General features: G+C 41.0%; 1 protein-coding gene across 2 annotated transcripts in view; it reads right to left on the bottom strand.

Moving 5' to 3' along the window:
• The window catches only part of DOCK1 (dedicator of cytokinesis 1), a 319,207-nt gene that overhangs the window by 45,800 nt on the left and 252,205 nt on the right, over nucleotides 1–21,202 (bottom strand). For both annotated transcript variants that reach the window (XM_056351327.1, XM_056351328.1), the window contains exons 36-40: nucleotides 18,231–18,271; nucleotides 16,815–16,905; nucleotides 12,585–12,704; nucleotides 3,147–3,236; nucleotides 452–556 (exon numbers count right to left, since the gene is read on the bottom strand). In XM_056351327.1, coding sequence (XP_056207302.1) covers nucleotides 452–556; nucleotides 3,147–3,236; nucleotides 12,585–12,704; nucleotides 16,815–16,905; nucleotides 18,231–18,271 — 447 coding nt within the window. The remainder of the gene's footprint in view (nucleotides 1–451; nucleotides 557–3,146; nucleotides 3,237–12,584; nucleotides 12,705–16,814; nucleotides 16,906–18,230; nucleotides 18,272–21,202) is intronic.

The following is a 21,202-nucleotide window of genomic DNA, read 5'->3' as shown; positions in this document are numbered from 1 at the left end:
TCTCTGATATTCAGCTTCAGCTTAGTGATTATGCTGGAAAGGACACTCACATGAAAACATGCTCACATACAAAAAAGGCTTCTCTACCATACCCATACACACACACACAGACATATATATATATGCACCTGTCAGACAAAAAAGTCACTGTTTCAGACGGCGCTGGTTATTACCCTGATTTATGGATTGGGTGGTATATCCATACCCTGAAGAAGTATAAAGTATTGGATATGTATGAAGAAAAAGAATCTCTACTAAAATTCAACTATTCCATATTAGAAACTGGAAAGGAAAAAACAATGTTTGTTTTATACACCTAAGAAACAACCATAAATGTTAGCTAGACTGTAAATAACACACTGACACACAATAATGGACTTTCTCCACAACTGAGGGATATTTCCCAAGCAAGAAGCTTTGCTATCATCTGTGGAAAAAGGTGGATGCTTACCCTTATGAATGTCGGAAATCCCTGGCCGTAGTATCCAACAGCAAAATAGTCTGGTTTTGGTCTTATCACTTTCACAATGTTTTCATAGAACTGGGCTTGCTTTCTCTGCAAAATAAATAGGAGGAATTTTAAAGACCTAAACTTTAAGGAGATTCCTTATACTTAAGATCTAGATCTCTTTTATGTGTATCGCTAACGTAAAGATGTCCATGTTTCATCTGCCCCTTTGCTTCCCCTTTTGATCAGATACATGCTAATATTTTGAAATACTAGACTCTGTAGCCATTGTTTTTATCCTTATCTCGGTGAACCTCACTTTTCCCGATCCAATATCTCCATTTTGATGAAGGTCAAGCATTTGCAAGGCAGCCTGAACTCCTGGTCGGGGCACTGCCGGTGCTGAAGCACTGGAACGATGAAGCACATACCACCGGAGCCAGCTCATCTCGATGGTGCTGACTTCTCAGTTTCCAGCTGTTACATTTCATTACATTTTTTCTGCTACTTTTTTCCCCCATATTTACAACTATTTATTTGCGTACGGAAAGCACACAATTGAGAATTGCAGAAAAATGTAACTTTTGGAATAAATACGCGCATGTCAGATGCCGTCTGTTTTCGAAGAGGAATCCTTCTTTTTCTCAAATGATGAAATAATAACAAATGTGCAGCTTCAGACGAGCTGTTCATTAACTTATTTTTAGTCCTTTCTGTGAGAGAATGAATTCTGATTTGGGAGGAAGTTTATTACTGCTCCCACACGACAGATAACAGTAAATGGCAAGAAGACTAGAAAGACCCAGATCTGTCGTATATTTCTCAGTTCACCTGTAGCAAAACTATTTTGTCATTTGTGAATTGTCTTAGAGTCTAATATTTAATATTACTTGAATAAAAGAGACAATAGGGAGAACAGAAAGAAACAAAAAACTTTTAAATTCTATTACGGGGGAAAGAAATAAGAGCTAGGATGCTAATGCTACTCAGCAGCAGCAATAAGGAATTCTGGTGGGGTAGGCAAGACCTGACTCATACGGGAGTGTGAATTTTGCTCTCTGCCTTATTAGGGATAAATGCCCAATGCATGCTGGCACTAATTGCTGTGACATCTCCCTCAGTTTCCCCTGTCTGATAAATAAAGAACTGATAAACTCAGTTGTCTGATGCGAGAATTGGAAGCTCTGGGTCTCCCCTGTTAGAAGAGGGAGGAAATTTATTTCCATACGCAGATGACCTCTGCCTGGTTTATCCCACTGCCTGGAATCGTGTCACCCAACGTAAACAATGGCGTATTTACTGTGCAAAAGAAATGGTGGAAAACACATGACTCGGGATTATTGGCCATCAGCTACAATGGGTGAAGTGCAAATCCAGACTTATTTCCTAAAAATGGATACAGGATGGTAAGTAAAGGGTGCTTGCTCTGCGACAGAGTTGTTCATGTGCCCATGTGCCAGCATAAAGGAGATGGAAAATTACAAATGAGGGACTCTGAGAGTAGCAACCCTCTGGTGAATAATCATATCTGACACATGAGCATCATTTCTAGCTGAGGAACAATCTCTACCAGATTCTTTTTATATTGAAATGAAGAATACTCTCTGCTAAACTCCTTGACAGCGGTGTGGGCAGCAGGCCCAGGAGGACATACCTTAGCATACCTTTGGGCATACCTTAGCAGCGGAGGAATGTTCTAGGTATACATCCCTTACCTCCTGCAGTAAAAACCAACATGAAACCAGGCTCCAGATTTGTTAGGCAAATCCAAAACCCAGTTCAAATGCCACAAATAGAGGACCATCAGAAAGGGATATAAATTTTGCACTGGAGAACTGGTGGACCGAACCACGGACCAATGAAGAGCATGTAAAGGAGTGAAGAAACCATAAAACTGCGAGGAGTGGTATTTACCTTTATGCTTTCCTCCCCAAGAAAGGAGATTCTGGGGTGATGGGGATGGAGATGCTTCTGGGGAGATGGCTCCTAGCCACCCTCAAACTGAGCATCAGTGTCAGTGGAGAAAATGGGCACAATGACACCGTATTAACACCCAGCTCAGACAGACTGGGATAAAGCAGATAAACAATTCAAAGAAATTAAGGATGATGTACTCTGGTAAGTGAAAAGGTAAAATGTATCAAAACCCTGAAAGTCCAGAATTTTCAGAACCAAACTGGAATCACGTCCCCACTCCTGTGAAAACGGTTGAGAAGCTTGGAGGGACAGTGACAGCTGCCATTTATCTCTTTGGAAAAGAGGAGGAGAAAAAAAATGGTGCAGGCATAATGAATGGGTAACGTCAGGGCAAAAATAACTGACTCTAGACATGAATGCTTGGGGATTATTCATACCTAAAAAAAGAAATGTGAATATGGAAAGACACTTGAGAGAGAATGGGGATTTTTTTCATGTTCCCATTTATATTTAAATCCCAAATTTCCTTTTATACCCCAAATAAGTCAGCTTAACATTACTGAAATATTTTTCTTTCAGCTAAAAAAAAAAAATAATAAAATTCAGCCTTTTTCAGGCACTCCAGTCGTAGCCAGTTAATCAACATTTGTCCAACAAAGCCAAAGCAGGCATCTACTTCTGCATTTTACTCTCAAAAGAAAGATTTTCAATATAATTTTAAAAGCTTAGAAATTAAACTCTGAAAAAATTGTTGCAGTGTCTGTGTCATTAAAAAACCTACCAGCAGTTCACTGAGTTGTTCATAATCAAACATTTCATTTTCATACTGTTCTGCAAGTTCTTTACCCAAGGCAATGGCCTCTTCCCACATCTGTTGAAAAAAAAAAAAATCACAAACCAACAACAAAACCCCTGAATTACATACCTTGGTTAAACAACAATATCGGAATAAAATACATCTGAATCAAACACAACAAAATGCATTGTGTCACATGCCTGAAAACACTGTGCATCTGACGTGCCAAAGAGCCGTGGCAGCATTACACACATGTCTCTATTTGATGCAAATCAAGGAAAATGATCAAATTGCTTCAGAAATAAAATGATTCCTGCTAGCTCAGCTAGATAGCCAATAATCTCTGTAGGCCTGCCTACAAAGAAACCCAGAGCCTGGGACTCTGGATAAATGCTGTTGATTGACTATAGTTTATAATCACCTCCCTCTCCCTCTAATTCCTATATTCTATATTAGACAGGACAAGCAATTCTCAGATATTGCTTTGAACAAATATTCATTATATTTCCATTGGTTTTTTTCCTCTCTTGTTTTTCAACCATGAAGTTCAGCAGCCGTCTCAACTGACCCAAAGAAATTTAACAATATCCTTCAGCTCTTCAGAAGCCAACAATCTTAATGAGGAGCAGTAAGAATGTTTTTAAATGTGTATTTTTCATTTTCTTCTACTCTAAATATAAAGAACCACTCAAACCCAAAAAGATGCTTAAATTAGCACACCAGGCTATCTAAGAACAAACTTGATGATCTGCCCCTGCTGCAAGGTTTGACTGGCACTGCTGACCTCACTTTATTAAACAAATGAGATTTGGAATGAATTATAAATCCATTCGGTTTGTATTACCCTTCATCTGAAGCTTAAACTCCCTGTCCACACCACCTAATTCTCCTCTCAGCATCAGGCCACATGTTCCTCGCCCTGCTGAGATGGCTGCAGCTGCAAAGAGCTGTCGGATAAAAGAAGGCTGAGTGAGGAACAGGGCTGAACACACGTTTCCCCATCGCTCCCTGAAGACACCCCCTCTTGGGAACAAAGAGTTTGAGATGAAGCATCACAACTTCCAGCGATGGTGGGAGCTGGAGGCTGGGAAGAGAGAAGGGGAATGGCGCTCCTGGGGAAAACCTCACGTGCACAGCTGATGCCTGCATCCATCCTGTACAGACCCCCCAGTCCCAATTGCTTTAAAGCACCACGTAAACAAGAAATATTTTACCTGCCCAGACCCCCTAAAAACCAAAAGTCCTCCAAGACACACAAATGAAATCCCACCACTCAAAGCTCAAAATCAATGTTGCTTGAATTTTGTTTGTCTTTTGATCTGCAAGTTAAAATCACATTTCTTAGTATATCAGGAAAATTTGGAGAAAAAAAATAAGACTTTTAGGAAAATTCTGAATTCTAGATGCTGATTTGAGAACAAGAGTAAAACATGAAGAGTTCATATGACTGTCAGGATGACTGGGACTGCTGCCAGCACTGGCTGCGGAGTCAGGCTGGGCACAGCTACCTGTGGTTTAGTGGCACAAACGCCAGACCGGGACCTAGAATATCTTTTTTCCCCCCCTAGAAACTGTCAATTTGGAGCTTAGCCAGGCTCAATCCTCAGCTAGTCTTCCCCCCACGTGTAACGTGCCAATGCCACAGAAGCAAGACATGGCTCAGGTCCCACCGCTTTGCTCTCTGTCCCTGCTCCTCCCTGGAAACGAGGAGCTAATTTTCAAGTGGAAGGCACCCGTCCTGCAAACCAAAGGAGGGACTGAAAAACTGTGCTGGCGTACTGAGTGGAAAGGGATGGAAAGCAGCAGCCTGAACGCGTGGGGATCTGCTGGTGGCAGAGGAGATGAGGGGCTGCACAAGAAAAAATAGTTACAAGAGGTTGCAGGGAGGCAGGCCAGAGGTTTCTGCTCTTGAAGTAAGGGAGCAAAGTAAAGAGAAAATATGTGCCAGGAACTACACAGGGATGGCTGAGCGAGGGAAAAGGAGCTTTTGAGTCTTAAAGAAAACAAATGGGCAGATGCTGGGGCAAAGAGAGGCTGAGCAGTGACCTAATTTAAGGCTGAAAGGTGACGGATCCTCACAGCGGGTAGAGCCTGGTAGCTCCATTGACCTTTCCTTATGGCTCCACGTGAGGTTTGACCCCTTTCTCTTTTTTTTTTTCTCCTTTCTACAACAGTGTTCATGATATTGTTTATCTAGGGAAGAAGACTGGAATGAGCACAAGTTACCTTATGTTTGTAAAGTGCCTTGAAGATGAAAAACACATCAGAATGACTAATTACAATCACTGTAATGAGGGATCATGTCTGCAGGAAATCACAAGGCAGACTACGCTCTGCAACACAATTTTTGCAGGTGGAAGAATCTGAATGTTTTTATCCCTATCTAGATAAACCATTTTTACTTAAACCAGAATGATGATACAGAGCATATTTTTATTTCTAAACAAAAATTAACTTGAGTTTAATAGTTAAGGCACACGATTAAAATGGAGTACAACTTCATGTACTGGGCTGAGTTAATTTTGACTCAGAAGAGCAAGGTACTAGCAATTTGTAGAAACTAAACTAACATTCAGTTGTTTGGTAAGTCAGCAAGCAAAACATTTCTAAATCTCTTAAACTTTCTTCATTTTGACTGTCATTTTCTTTTTAACCTCTTCTGCACATTTTCATGTCAAAGAAACTGGTGTTACCGTAATTTTTCTTGTCCCAGTTCTCTGTTTGTGCATTCCAGAGGTAACTAGTCCCTCTCCAACATCCAAGTACTTCTACTCTGTTTTCCATTGTGAAAACATTTATAGATGATCTCAGGCAAACAGCTTTGGAGCTGAATGAGATTGAAAATAAATGGAAGTTGAAGTAATTTTAGATTTGCATTGACACTATAAACAAACTCTTTCAGTTCTTGCACTGAATTCCAGATAAGCACAGACATCGTGACACATTTCCAAAGCACGTCTGGCGACTCAAAGCACCAGCTCGGTGCTAAGGCTGTATGCCATTTAACGCTAGCTAATTGCACCTGATCATCAAGAGGCAAGGGATTCTGTATTAGCAGTGGGAGAGAGGAGGGGAGGAGAGGAGCTGAGGGGGCTGAAATGCCGTGTTGGTACTGCTCCGCGTGAGTGCCATCAGGCCACCGCGGCTTTGCAGCTCAAGGGTCACACGACAGCGAGCCCATCCTGGACTGTCATCTACACTGCTGTGATGTCCTGGAGCCCATCATAACCTCAGGACAGACATGGACCTGTTGGAACAGGTCCAGAGGAGGCCACGGAGATGGTCAGGGGGCTGGAGCTCCTCTCCTATGGAAACCAGGAGAGCTGGGGCTGCTCAGCCTGGGGAGGAGAAGGCTCCGGGGAGACCTTAGAGCAGCTCCCAGCACCTACAGGGGCCGGCAAGAAGCTGGAGAGGGGCTTTGTACGTGGGCACGTGGTGACAGGCCAAGGGGGAATGGCCTTAAGCTGAGAGAGGGGAGATGCAGATGAGCTGTGAGGCAGAAATTGTTCCCCGTGAGGGCAGCGAGGCGCTGGCCCAGGCTGCCCAGAGCAGCTGTGGGTGCCCCATCCCTGGCAGTGCTCAAGGCCAGGCTGGATGGGGCTGGGAGCAGCCTGGGCTGGGGGGAGGGGGCCCTGCCAGGGCACGGGGTGGGACTGGGTGGGCTTTGAGGTCCCTTCCAACCCAAACCACTCTGTGATTCTAAAACCAGACCAGTGCCGTCAAAGGTACTGTGTACACATCAAGCCCCATAGGTAGCACAGCACTGCTACTGATTAAATGACGACTTCAGCAAAACTAAATCCTGATATATTTTTTCCCCCCTTCCAACCCTGTCAGTCGAGACTGTAAACACACCGCCGCAGAGGCTGCGTTTGTGTTGTGCTTCCCCCAGTGTGAACAAACTCTTTAGATGTTACTGAATATTAATAATGAATTTTATAAATGTTTCAAAACCTAAAAAAATAAATCCTCGAATTAAATATGATACAGATTTAGTTAATCTACAATACACACACAGTAATCACACAATCCTAGCATTCCTAGTACCCATTCCCCTACCTGTAAGTGGAGATGAACAGGAAAAAAACAAATAGTATGAACATTTCTGGTTTAAATTACTGGAATTACTCTAAAAATTCTTTACGAGTTAGCTTAGAAGTTATGCTGCTCATATTCGGTCACATTATTTTTAATGGAACAGTTTCAGGTATAGCTATGAGATGAAACTACTCTTTTTCTGTCATATTGCAAATAGATGATGAAAAAGCCCCACTATGGGAAAAAGATTCTGACAATTTTCGCCAGTCTCTAACCTTGCCCCTCTCCAGCCACAGGATCTGTCTTAGAGAAAACCACCTACTTTTTGTTGCTACTACCTCTTAAAAGCCCCACTCTGCTCCAACATCTCTATTTGGAGATCCAATGGTCTGGTTCCGTCCTCCGGAGGAACAATGCCAAGCTGCAATTGTAAAACGTCAAGTGCCCTGAACTCCAGAGGTCCACAGGTCCCTTCCCTACCCGGCTTGTCACCTCACCCTTTGTTCAGCTGGACCACACCACCTGCAACATCACCCAACAGTAAACCAAAGGCAGTTATTTTTCCAACATCATAACAGAAGCAGGAACCATGTGTTTAAAATCCCCACTGAAAAACCCTCTGGAAATTTTCTCTGTTTACTACAGAGCAAATTTATTCAGGTGAGGACAGCACGGCTGTAGCAAAGTATCCTGATAAATGAAATCTATATTCTTGAAGATCAATAACTCCCAATCTGCTGCTTCGCAGATTTCCTGCCTTGGAAGGTTGCCCAGGTTTGCCCAGGACATGGCAGGTCTTCTGGAGGAATGAGCTGTACGGGGAGCTACTACACAGGATTTGTACGGTGTACAACTCATTAATGTGAGAAACGATTTATCTGGAGAGTGTACCAGGGAGAGAGGCTGGTGACAGCGGCAGGAAAATGCTTCTTTTATACTGAAGGCGTAAGAAAAATGTGTATAGACTAAATTTAGTTGTGTAGACACGAGCTGCAAATTGTTATGGAAAGACATTGAGGATGTAGAAGGAGATCTTTTCAGGGAAACCCTAGCAATTTAATTTATTTTTGAAGCTGGATTGCTTGCTGTCCAGAAAGAACCGCAGCATCCAATTCAGTATTTCAGGTTCTTTAATAGCAGCAAAGAAGGATCTTTGGATATTTCTTAGCTCCTGCTGAGCTAACAGTCAGTAAAAATGAAATAGTCCAGGGTAAGAATATTATCATGTAATATTCTGATGTATGAGGGACGTTCCAAGCTGTTTAAATTTCAGATAATTGTTAATTAACCACCATGTAAGCTTAATACTTCACATAAAATGTTAAACCACAGTGTATCTGTATCGCTAGTATTGCGTTCAAGATGTGTAAGATACAGCCATGGTCGGAACCCTTCAAACCAACTTGCTATATTCATTTGGAACATGCTCAAACACCGTATCTTTCCTCTCTGAAGACTGCCTCTGTCCTTCACAGCTCTCAGGACAGGCTTACGATCTGACATGGGATCCGAGCTGGATCCGAGCCTCGCACGGATTTTTGGCAGACAGGTGAATTTCACCACTATCTTGCTAGATGAAAGAAAAAGCCATTTGATGCTATCCCATGAGCCGGAAAAAAAGACATTTTAAGCCAAAGCATGGCATTTACCGTGTACTTTCGAATATTTTTCTTTTTTCTTTTTTTTTCTTTTTTTTTGGGGGGGGGGGAGGGGCAGGGGAGGGAGGAGGAAGGAGAAGCAGAAATAAATAAGCAGTGTGCATTTGTTTATTTTTTTTTTTTTTTTCTGCTAGACCAACACTTTCAATTTATGAAGGAGCAGTGGAAAACATGTACTGATTTATAGACTGCGGCATACACTGGCGAACTTGAAACACATTGCTGTTTGTACGTTTTACCGTGCAGGAGTTAGAATGCTGCCGTTTTCTTTACAGCTCCAGAGACAACACAAGCCTGTTTAAAAATAATATCTTATCGGTGTCAATGACACCCAGTATTTCTTGGCTTCAGTAGTTCGTTAGCGTTGACTAACACCAACTGCTCCACACAGGCAAAATTTCACCCTCTTCCCTCGCTGCTTTATTTACACCACTATTTTTCCTTCTCGTCCTGAGATACTCTAACCCACCAATTTTGAGTAAAGTCCCTGGATTAAGGGCTTTGTTGAAAATTACAAAGCTTCAGCAAAACAGAGAAAGAGCGAACACTTCAGAGCAGTTCAAAGGATAGGTCAGGCTGCCGTGCTAAGCGTGAGGATAAAGCTTTTAAGGGCAAAAGCCAAGAGAGATGGAGATGAGACTGGAAAGCGCAACGCAGTGAAGAATAATGATCCAGGAGAGAAAACTATACCTATACAAGGGAAACTTGGAAGTAACAACATGTACTTTTGGAAACAAAGAGCTTAGAAGAGTAATGGGAAGTATTACTAACAAGGAGTCAAATCCATAAAGTAGAAGTGCAGCAAAATGCAGAAGTTTCATCTGAAAATGCTGATTTACTAAAGGTGAAAGGTGAACTTCAGCTTTACAGAAGACTGGTTTAAGGACCAAAAGTCAAACATAAGTGGAAAGGAGAGTTTCCTAAGAATACTATATCAAAAAATAGAAAGCAAAATGAAGAATTTTGAATGGATCTCAGACTATAAATAACAGGGATATTCACGGTGAAGGGTAGCAGTCTGTTCTCAGGCAAAACGAGATGCCCACACTCCTGCTTTCAGTGCAAGCCCACACTCTGTACTATTAAATTACAAATTTCTCAGGCACTTCTGGTCTAGAAGTGAGAGGTCCATTCCATTCCAGTTTGTGTATGGAGGATTATACCATCCTCTAAATTCATCTCACCATGAATGCTAATATTTAGGGTATAAGCCTCATGGTTGATCTTCCCTTGAGAAGTGCACCATGCGTTTTCCCCTGGGAAATTACTCTGCTAAGAGAAAGGGATCGTGATTTTTGAGAGGCTGAGCGACACAATCCTTCAAGAGCACAAAAAAAAAAAAAAAAAAAAAAAAGCCAATGTTTTAAAACTAAGTGTCCTCTTCTCAAGTCCACAGCTGCCCATCAGGCAGGCTGGAGTGGAGGAGGCACAGCCTCACAGCAACTTCAGAACCAAACTCCTGAGTTTCTCTAAAAGCCTGGACGTAGCCCTGCAGATGTCCAGGGTAAAGTGACCTTCTTTTGACATCTCTTGTTAACTTTATGGGAACAGAAAGCAAAGTAGTGCCATTAACCCAAAGTGAATTGCCAGGCAGAGACACAGCTGGGTGATTATGGTACAGAAAAAGATTAACTGCTTTAGTGTACCAGACTGTATCAGTAGAGTCTTCTAAATATGTGTTACTGATGTGTTGCAGATCATGGAACAGCATAGCCAAAGTAGCTGCTGGACTACATTTGCAAACTGCATACGTAAATGTAAGAAGTTGATTTAAACTAATGTCAGAACATCCCAAATGAGAGGATTACCTTAATTCTACAGTGAAACCCTCAACTTCGAGCTTCCTGACATTTGAAAATTCATGTAAGACGGTCATATTCTCAGTGTCTATTGATTTTCTTTTTTCCCTTTCATTGAACAATACGAAAAGTTGTTTTTCTATCTATTCTTGATCTACTATCACCAACTTGAGTGACCAGAAAATATCTGTAACTAGGGAAGAGTTCTTTGAAAATGAATCATCTCCTCACACGCACACAAAATAATCACACAGCAGTCCCGGGGACCTGAGTTGTGCAGAGGAATAGGAATACAGAATCACAGCGGTCCCTTCGATATCATTGCTCACTGAAAATTTTTGGAATAATGAAGATTCAGTTGTTTAATCTAACTATGAGGGAAAAGGAAAACACAGCATTTCCACTGCTATTTCTTTCGCAAGCAGGCAGAGCCTTCTCTCCTTTCTAGTTGTAAAATCTGAAAAAATTAAGACTGGTTATTCAGTCTAACAACGGTCTCTCAAGCGTGGATGCCGTGCTGTGTAATGTGGTGCAGGCTGAAAAGTGAGCAGCAGGTATTTTGCCTGCTGTTTATATAAACAGCTCATTAGCGCTATCAGCAGAAATGGGTGGGTGCAACTTTAAGACAGGCTGTTTTCAATATAGATGTCAAGGACGCTGCAGCTTTTAATTTACAGCTAAAATGCACTGGCCTGGTGCTCAGAAGAACAATTCCCACCGCCTGTATGCTAGCACCATAAAAAACTAACCGTGAAGCCATAAAGATGTAAACCAACAAAATAAAAACATGCGACTCCTGGCTTTTCCTTTCCAGAGAGGAACGTAATATTAAAATATCCTTTTAAATCAGCTACGACCCTAATCCTAGCGAGGTTCTCCTTACCCACTGTTAAAGGGTTAGTAAAAGCTTTGTGGGCAGCAGCCACGTGCTGTGGGAACCAACACTACCCCCGGCACAGGCACCGCGGCACCCACACGGTCCCAGCCCCACGCGGGCTGTACACTCACAGAAGTACTATTAAATCATTAAATCTGTCACAGCCTGGAATGACAGTATTTTTAGCATCATTTATTAACAACTTCTAAAATGCTGCATTAAGATAAGGGATAAAATTTGACCTTTTAAGCAAAGTTTCTATCAACATACTCATCTGATTCTGCTAAAAACTTGACTGGAAAACAGGAGCTGGTTGGATAATACTCTAGTTCTACCAGAAAATGACATTTATGTTTGCATTACATTTATGCAACAAAGACCGCTTTTCAGAACTCAAGCTTAAGGTTCTGAAATATTCTGACAAAGGCATTTCTACTTCTATATTTAAACATTTCGTGCCTGAAATATCCAAACACTGACACATGCCTACAACCCCCTGTCTACCAAGTCAAGCCCCCTCATCTCTGTGGACAGGTAACACCAGGACTCTCACCTTCCCACTGTGCAATGCTGAATGTAAATCCACCTTGCAATAAAAGATGCAAGTGCAATGAAATATTCTCATTTGAGAATACTTCCGCCTTCTTACGATGCGAACCACAGACAACCATTCTCTGATGAATTATTTTGCATACACGAGAAAAAAACACAAGGGTAGCTGAAGGATTGCATTACCTATTGTAACTGCCAGAAAAAGTCAGTCCCCCAAACTTCATGCATCTCTTTTTTATTTTCTCTGTGGCCATCAGACGCACATATATTCACCCTTAACACAGCAGTTAGAAATGTACCATTGATTTCTTTTTACTTTTTGTTTAGTACATTATCTTTAAGTGCTAGCTGGTGTACCGTTTACATAAAGCACTCCAAATAACTTACAGCAAGTTTAAAGCTCCCTGAAGGTCACTGGATGTAAACTGTTTACTATTCAACGTATAAGTTAGAGAGAAAAGACATGAAACATATTTGGACTTTTCTCTTCCCTTTTTACCTTGCCCTTGTCAAAGTAATGGATAATTTCTTGATATAGTTGGTCTTTCAACTGTCCTTGAGTCGCAGCCTGGTATCCATCCCGCTGGGTAAGGTGTGCTGCACATGCTTCTTCTGACCACTAAAACATACAAGAAAGAGGGGAAAAGTGAAAGCAAATAAAAAGTTACAAAATACGTCAGTAAAATGAGCCTAAATAAAATACACATTTTTAATGTAAAGAAGTGGTACCACAGCTAATGCACCCACAACGGTGTTTTGTTTTGTTTTGTTTTTTTCTGCAGTTGTGTGCTTTGATTCCTTGGGCGCAAGGACCGTTTATTTGAATGCTGTAATTGGAGGCTAATTACAGCTATCAGCTGGAAGGAAGCTTCTTAAGGTGGCTTCCTCTCCTGGGTGAGTTTGATGAGACTGACCTTGGCCTGCTGATGGGTACAACCTGCTGCAGGCATAGTGAACACTTGCAGGTTTGTGTTGAGAGAAGCCTCAAAGCTAAGACATGTCAATACGAACGGAAAGGACTGCAGGCACAGAAATTAAATGGCTGAAATTCCTAGAGAAAGTTTGGAGTATGGAAAAAGCACAACTAACTTTACACAGCCTGTCTGTAATCAGTAGCTCTGGCTCTTCCAGCAAATGCCTAATGGATGAGGAGCAAGGCACAGATATTAAATTAATTTCCTCCTAGACCCGAGAGGACCAAGCAGTTCCCTACGTCCTTCTCCCAATTCCCTACATCCTTCTCCCATGCACCTGCATATTCTGGTGTCCACTAAGGGAGAAATGCTCTTCTTCCCCTCCCTCCTCTCCTCCCACTAGCATTCCTGATGACCTTCCTGGGGATGAGACCATACTGGAGCCTTTTCCCTAGACAGGATACTAACACTCTCGCCTACCCTTCCACCGCTGTCTATTTCCATGAGGCTAGCAGGAAAATAATACCTCAGAGACTCACAAACCTCTATCAAATCAAATCATAAACTTCCATTAAATCAAATGAAACTGCTCATAAACAGAAAAAGAGACAGACACAGGTGCTCCAATAGGACTTGCTGCCTTAAGAAATCAAGTTCAAAAAAATCAATTCATTAAAGAATTCACTTTCTCCTCTGGAAAACCAAAGCTACTAAAGGAGGAGGACTGCCCACTGAAATGAAATGGTGTAACTTTAGGAAAAGGAAAAAAAAGAGCGTGAAGCGGTCAGCAGCTCACAGATTTATTCACAGAACTACTATTAAATCATCCAGTCTTAACTCCTATATCTTAAGAAATTTCACATAATTACTTCTGAATCTGGCCAAAACATTTGTGTTTGGCTAAAGCAGACAACTTTGAAGACGGAGCCACACAAACTTCACAGACTCCACAGTGCAATGGCATTTTTTTCAGCATGCTAAGAGCCACTATCTTCTGATAGTTTTGAACTTCTTAATTCTGACTGCATGGGTTAAAAATACAACCAGAGCCTCTTTTCTCAAGTCCTCTTCATCAGCTTGCAGCAATCTGGAGAAAACGATGGTGGCTCTCTCTCCACAGAGATGGCCTTCTTGCAAATTTAAAGGTGAAATCCTCGAAAGCTCTCAGTCTTGACCTAAATGTGATCCCATTAAAATCAGCGCAATGAAATATATGTCAAGGATGAGTGTTGGTGAAAATCCTGTCCTCAAGGTCTGACCGAAAAACTCAATTGCTTGAAGTTACACATCCCAACATCACTGCTTCTCAAGCAATACTGAACTCCATACACTACTAACTACTGGTAGTAACAGGACACCTAGATCTATACATTTTCATGATAAAAAAATTTCAAAGTATAATGTAATTATATTTAGAAACAAACATCTACTTAGTGATGAAAACCTTAGTGATGATAAATACTACCCTTACATTTGCCCTCTTCTATGGATTTGCATTATAAGAAAAGAAAGCCGGCTATTTCTTTCCAGTAAATTAGAGGAGTATATTAAGATACTCATCTGGTCTCTGAAGATGTTCTGTAAGAAAACCCCAAATTGGCTAAACTCTATTTTAAAGTCACAAAAAGCACATTGACTAACAACTTCAAGCTATAACAGGTAAAAGTTTGAATGATATTTTACGGCGTGGTTCATTCCATCATTTTTCCAGGAAACGCTGCACCTGTGGAAGGGAATGAATGCTTTATCTTGTCTAAAAGGTTCATTCACGTCAAGTGTGATGAGCAAGAATTACAGAATTCCCTCGTGGGAAGAAGAGAGACCTCTATAGCCACCGAGCCACTCCAACTTCTACCCACAACTGACGGCACCAGCCTGTGTGATGGAAGGTGTCAGAGCGTCACGTCTTCACCTCCCTGGTACACATCTCAACACATAAAATTTCATTCCCAAATAAATGACTGTACTCTTCCCCGTGAGGGCGGCGAGGCGCTGGCCCAGGCTGCCCAGAGCAGCTGTGGGTGCCCCATCCCTGGCAGTGCTCAAGGCCAGGCTGGATGGGGCTGGGAGCAGCCTGGGCTGGGGGGAGGGGGCCCTGCCCGGGGCACGGGGTGGGACTGGGTGGGCTTTGAGGTCCCTTCCAACCCAAACCACTCTGTGATCCTATGATTATATGATCCAGCATGCCGTGTGCAACAATCGCCCGTGCTTTCAGTAATGAATAAAGCTATTGCTACAGTGCTTTTGCATTCTAGATAAATCTTACTGATGTTTTCTTACGTAATAACCCTCTATTTGTTTTAAAACACAGTAAATACATCTCTAAGTGTCTTAATTTAAATTGCACATCTACGCTTTGCATCATATTTAGTCTTATTATAGCTTGGATAGAGTTTACTCGATTTTGAGGTACGAAGAATTGCCAGTGCAACCGTCAGAAGTATTTAACACCTTCCACTTTTCAGCTTTTCAAAATAGATATTTTACACTCACATTTTTCTTGGGATTGCTTAGATCAAATCAAAGATTGCTAAGAGCAATTCGCTGCTTAGAATGAGATAAATTTCCTTTATGAAGTCGGGTACAATTAGCATAGCTTCTGTAGCAATACCGACGGCTTGCAATAATACAGAAGGTTGCAATGTGCTCACCATTGGCATGAGAAGTAGATCAAGGGGGAAATGGAGTTCTCAGTTATTCTGTCCCTGACACTCTGCTCCACACGACTGCGAGCACTACCATCCTTGAAGGAAGCAGAAAGAGATCCAGGTCTCCCTGCATCTCTTTCTGCTTGTGCTGAGATGCAAGGAAGAGAATGGGACTAAAGCAAATGCTTCAGAAGACGCTAATTCTTATAAAATGTAGATGTTTACTTTTTATATTGGCTGCTTTTTAAAATTAGAACATCAAATTCCCTGCTAATAACTCGGTGATGACGAGGCTATATTAAACGTAATTTCATGGCCCAAGTGTCCGCTGTTCAGTGCGGCATCCTTCTGTATGATAATGTCAGGAACATGGTTGGTACATGTGCTGTGACATTTGTGACAAAATGTTAACAAGCTGCTTGTTAGGGACACCACCATCTATCCAGAAAGTTCTCAGTGAGATTACTGATTATAAATCAGGGCTTCATTACATTTCTGACTGACCCTATATAGTGATAAAAATTTAAATGCTTTACTTACATGCACTTTGTATAGATGGCATGTTATTAATATATATTTCAGGTTACACCAAGACATTCCTTGAAGAACAGCAGTATTGTTATGTCTCTTTAAATGTGCTATGAACCGTGTAACATTCTGTTAAAATTATATGTACCTTTTAAAGACATGAACTTGGAAAGAAGACCATTTGAATCTCCCTCTAATTTCTCAAAATCAAACCTGAATTTATAGATACCCAAGAGTACTCCACAAGTCTGTAGTACTTCCTTGTATTGCCTTTGCAGAAAAAAAAAATATTCTGCAGAGAGCTGATTTACAAAAATGTGTTTAGGTGCTTCCAAACATTACATAATTTTGATACTTAAGAGCAATTTAAATTACAGCTTTGCAGTCTATAACTTGCAGTCTTGATCATGCTTCCATCCCTTTCAGATCAAGACGAGTAAAGCGCGCTCTGACATACACTAACGCCTGAGGGGTGCCTTCCTGGGTGTATTAAATACATGTGCAAAAGATAAAACTGACATAAGAAGCAGCACACAGTTGTTAATTAGATGAAAATGCAGATCTAAGAGTGACAAACAGGACTACTATTGGTTACTGCAAACAGGATTTTCAGAATTTGCAAGGGATGTTGGTGTTTACCTTGAGAAGCTTTGCATGCAGAAGTAACGTGTAGGCAGCTTCTGTATAGTTATCACATTCTTTGTGCAAGTCACACAGCTTGTACAGATACCTGCAAGGAATAGAACCAATGGTTTTTACAATGGATTGGCTCTTAAATGTTACAAAATAATTTATTTCGAGATGGGTCAACTGTATCTTCGGTCAACTAAATATATGTGGGATTATTTAACGCTGATATTTCTATGTGCAGACAACCTTTAGGACCATTTGCATTTCTGTTGTGTTCTTTTTCCAATGCATATAAACGATTTGTGATGAGTAATGAATCCAATACAGATTTTGTGCAAGGGTATCGCTCTAATTGTTCGGCTATGGAGACAGACATGCCTTCTTCCTTAACTTCAATAGCATCACGTCTCTGGGAAGGGGGCTCTCTTCATTTGCTTGTTGGGATTTTTTAGTGACAATTTAAACAAACAAACAAACAAACCAACCAACCCAACACAAAACTATTCACACTGTTTTTTGAAAAAGCCAGTGAAAATACAGAACTTTGACATTCATCATGACACATTATAAGTTTGTTAACAGAAATAGGAGAGAATTTGGGTGGGGTTTGACAGTGAGAAACAAAATGTCTTTATACAGATGCTGAACAGGGCAGCCCTATGACTCACAACCTTACCTGTTTGTCCCCAGCTACCAATCCTGCCTTTTGTTAGATTTCCTTTTCTTTTTGCAAACTAAATAAAGCACTGATTAAACCCATTTAAACAACAGGAAGCGAGTTCACAAGCGAAAATTCTTCCATAAAGGTAACAAGCATCTGAGAATGAATTCATTAATAATATTTAGATACCTAAAATAGCATTAAAAACAAAAGCTTCATCATTTTAGCACAATGGTCTAGCCAATTTTAAGCTGAAGTACAAATAGAGGACTAGGAACCCTGAGGTTTACAAAACCCACGACAGCATATTACCATTTTTACTTTGTGTGAAAATAGATTTTGAAAGGTTCCTAAAAGCTTTAAATTTAAAATTGGTATCAGTCATGATACTATTTAATAGTCCTTTTTACCGCAAGTCACATATTTTGTACCGTGCCAGGAGGCAAAATTATTTCATTACTCAGCTTTCTTTTGACTTATTTATTTTCTTCGTGTGACAACACTCCTGAGTATTTCAGTGTTCACCATAATATAACTGAAGGAGCTGGGGAAGGGGGACAAAAAAAAAAAATTCATGACTAATTCTGATGGACACTGTTCTCCGTGAAGATAAGCTTTTGAATGTACTTAAGGTTCAGTCAAGGTATGTTTTTTCATTACTTCTTTCCCTCCAGCCCCCAAGTGACTTCTTAATATGAAATTAATTTTCTCCAATTACACTACTGTAAGTCAAGCAGAGTTTGTCACTGGTCATGTTTACAAACCTTATGTACATTTCTTCTCTCTCAATCTCCTTGTAGAAATTCTGAAAAACAACATAATTTTGTTACAAAGTATTTGATTTCACAGTCTGGAATGTATACAGATCATGCTCTAAATGAAAAATTCATAATTGCATAACATCAACCTGAAAACTGCAAAATGAAATTTGCCTCTAGTGATAGAACACAAGTTATTTAACTTATGAAGTCTAATGCTGTGCTGTTTCCTGATGTACTGTATAAGGGCTTATGTCTCATTGCAAAGGTTAAGAATTTGCAAGAATAGTAATGCTGGAAATTTGCTTCAGGCATTTGCAAGTCACACATCATTAACCATTTTCAGTTGAAATTTTGTACTATACAAAACCATAATTTTTAAGCAACAGTTGTTCTACGGATTTAAAACTCCAAACCTTAGTTGAGCAATATATCATCTGCTCTTGAATTCTAATGGTTTCTTTGGAAATAAAAAAGTTAGATTAGTGTTATTTATCTGGTTTGATATTCCACACATTATCATCACTCTCTTCAGAAATGTCTGAATGCCTCCGGTCTTGAGATAAACTAGTTAACACTACAAATACTGTAAATGCAATATATGATAAATTGGGTGAGATATTGAAGGCATTTCTGCATCTAATTTAAAGTTTGTCTTCAAAAGTTAAAATGCATCTAAGCAAACAAGATACAAAGAAATTTCTCCTTCTCATGAATTAAAGCATATTTCAATGCTAAATCAAACCAGTCTGAGTAGCCACTAACAGGTGCACAAGCCCAGTACTAGCAGATGCACAAGCCTGATACAAAACTGTTCCCTTCAAAGAGAACCAAAATACAAGACAGAATCTACATACCACAGCTGGAAACGATGGATCATTCAGTGGATATCTGACATAACTGCTCGCTGGTTTTGAGTTCAACTCAAAAGACAAACCGAACCACGTACTGCTGTTTTTTCTTACTTGTGTTTTGTTTGCTTTTGTAAAGCAGCAGAGACTTCTGAGTCAGGTGGATCAATAATGTAAAGCCATTTTCTCCTAATATTGCTCCCAGCTATTCTGCCCTCCCGATGCAGCTCAAGAAGCGACACCAAATCAACCAGGCTGGGAAGAGGCTTGGGCAGTGCGTTGACACCATCGCATGTTGCATTTGCTACAATTCCCTCTCCTCCAAGGAGCGGCTGCTGGTCCTGCCCCATCCCTGGGGCAGGTTCCCACATCCCCTCATGCTGTGCAGGCCAACACGTGGCTCTGCAGCAAACGGGCCAAGGAACTGGTGGGGATGGAAAATAACCGGATTGGGAGAGCGTGAGCTTTCAGCAAAATCCCTCCTTGGATCTGCTCTGCTACCTGGGCAGCACGCTGGCTTTTGCCAGGATCATCAGGGGTGAGAACAAGCAGATGAGGCAACAAATAGGGCTTTCCCCCTGCCTCCCCCCCCCCTTTTTTTTTAACATCAGCACTGGCTTAAATGCATATCAAAACCTGAGTTAAACTACAGTCAATACAGGCAAACTTAATCCTATGAAAGCCTCTGCATCGTTAAAGCCCCAATTAAGAACTCTTTTGAGAACTCAGGTGGGAATTGTGCTGAATATCAGCCCTGGGTTGGATTTTCACAAAGGCATAAATTTCACTTCAGGTGCCTGGAGAATGATGAAAAGACTGAGCTGGCCCTGGGAGGGCAAATGGCACTTTAAAATCAAGCAGAAGTTTTAAATCACGCCTACAGAAACCAAAGGCAGGTTCTGCCCCACCATGCTTTCCTTGCAGGCTCCAGCAGCAGGGTCGCGTGTGGATCTCTCACCGTGATTTAACTTGACAGCAGTAAATCACCCACAAAATTTATCATCTGCAAATACTTGAAAAATTCAAATGACAAAAGCCAGCATCATGAGATGCTGTTAGACACACTTAGAGAGAACAAAACCCACCCCCAAGTGTGCCATCAGTCCCCCCCGCAGTTGGTATGGCGAGAATTACTAGGGGGAGACTCAGAGTATGATGATAAAGGAAAGGAGAAATAAATTCACCTTCCTAAGGCAATTGTCCCAGTTTTATAAATTGTTGTCATGTTTCAGAGTGTACAGTGTATGTGATTTTTTAATTTCCTATTTGCTTGGTGTGAACTAGCCGGCTTTTCTAATGCAAATTCTGCTCCGGAGGATGCTATGACTTTTCAGCAGGCAACCTAACGGCACTTGCTAGATCAACAGCCGATGACAACTCTCCAAGCCCCTCCTCTTTTCCCATGTCCTCAACATTCTGATGCGTTTTGATGTGCACAGAGAGGAAAAAAAACCCCAACCCTAAAAATAAAATCCCAATATCTGATTTTGATGCCTCTGTCCTCTCTCCCATTCTAATGGGCACTGCTTCACTTCTTAATGCGACAGTGCAGCACAGGAGCATACACACAGGCTGAGGACATTTGCATTACTTGCAGGTGCTGAAGCTACAAACTACTCAGATCTTTCCAAACCAGCCTGAATGAAATCTATCAGCCATATCATATAACAGTAAATGCTGTCTGTGCCCCATGTACTTCAACAAAATAAAAGCTTTAATAAAGATATAGGGATGAAAGCTCTGAATCCTTAGTGGCTAACGGTTTGGGATTGACTCCTATTGGAAAAATCAAATCTAGCTAGTACGGTGTTTGGGGGTCCCTAAAATTTAATTTGACATTTTTACATATGTGCTGATTTTGTGCTAGTAAAATCTCATACTCTAATGCTTCCACCAAAAAGCTTGATGTGCATGCTACGGGGACAACTTCTACTGCTTCAAGCTCTAGCCTAAACAGACAAAGATTTGTATTGTAGTATAGATACTGCAGAATTTCTGGAACTAAGAGTAGGGAATTTCACATCAGTGAAAAAAACCCGAGCTTTTTCTACTGTGAATGAAATAGTAACACTCAAATTTCTTCAAAAATTGTGAATATGAGAGGTGAATAATACGCAGAACACAAAT

The sequence above is a fragment of the Falco biarmicus genome, chromosome 9 (assembly GCF_023638135.1).
Source record: "Falco biarmicus isolate bFalBia1 chromosome 9, bFalBia1.pri, whole genome shotgun sequence".
Taxonomy (NCBI): domain Eukaryota; kingdom Metazoa; phylum Chordata; class Aves; order Falconiformes; family Falconidae; genus Falco; species Falco biarmicus.
Note: the sequence above shows the minus strand (reverse complement) of the source record. Positions and strands in the feature narration are given on the sequence as shown.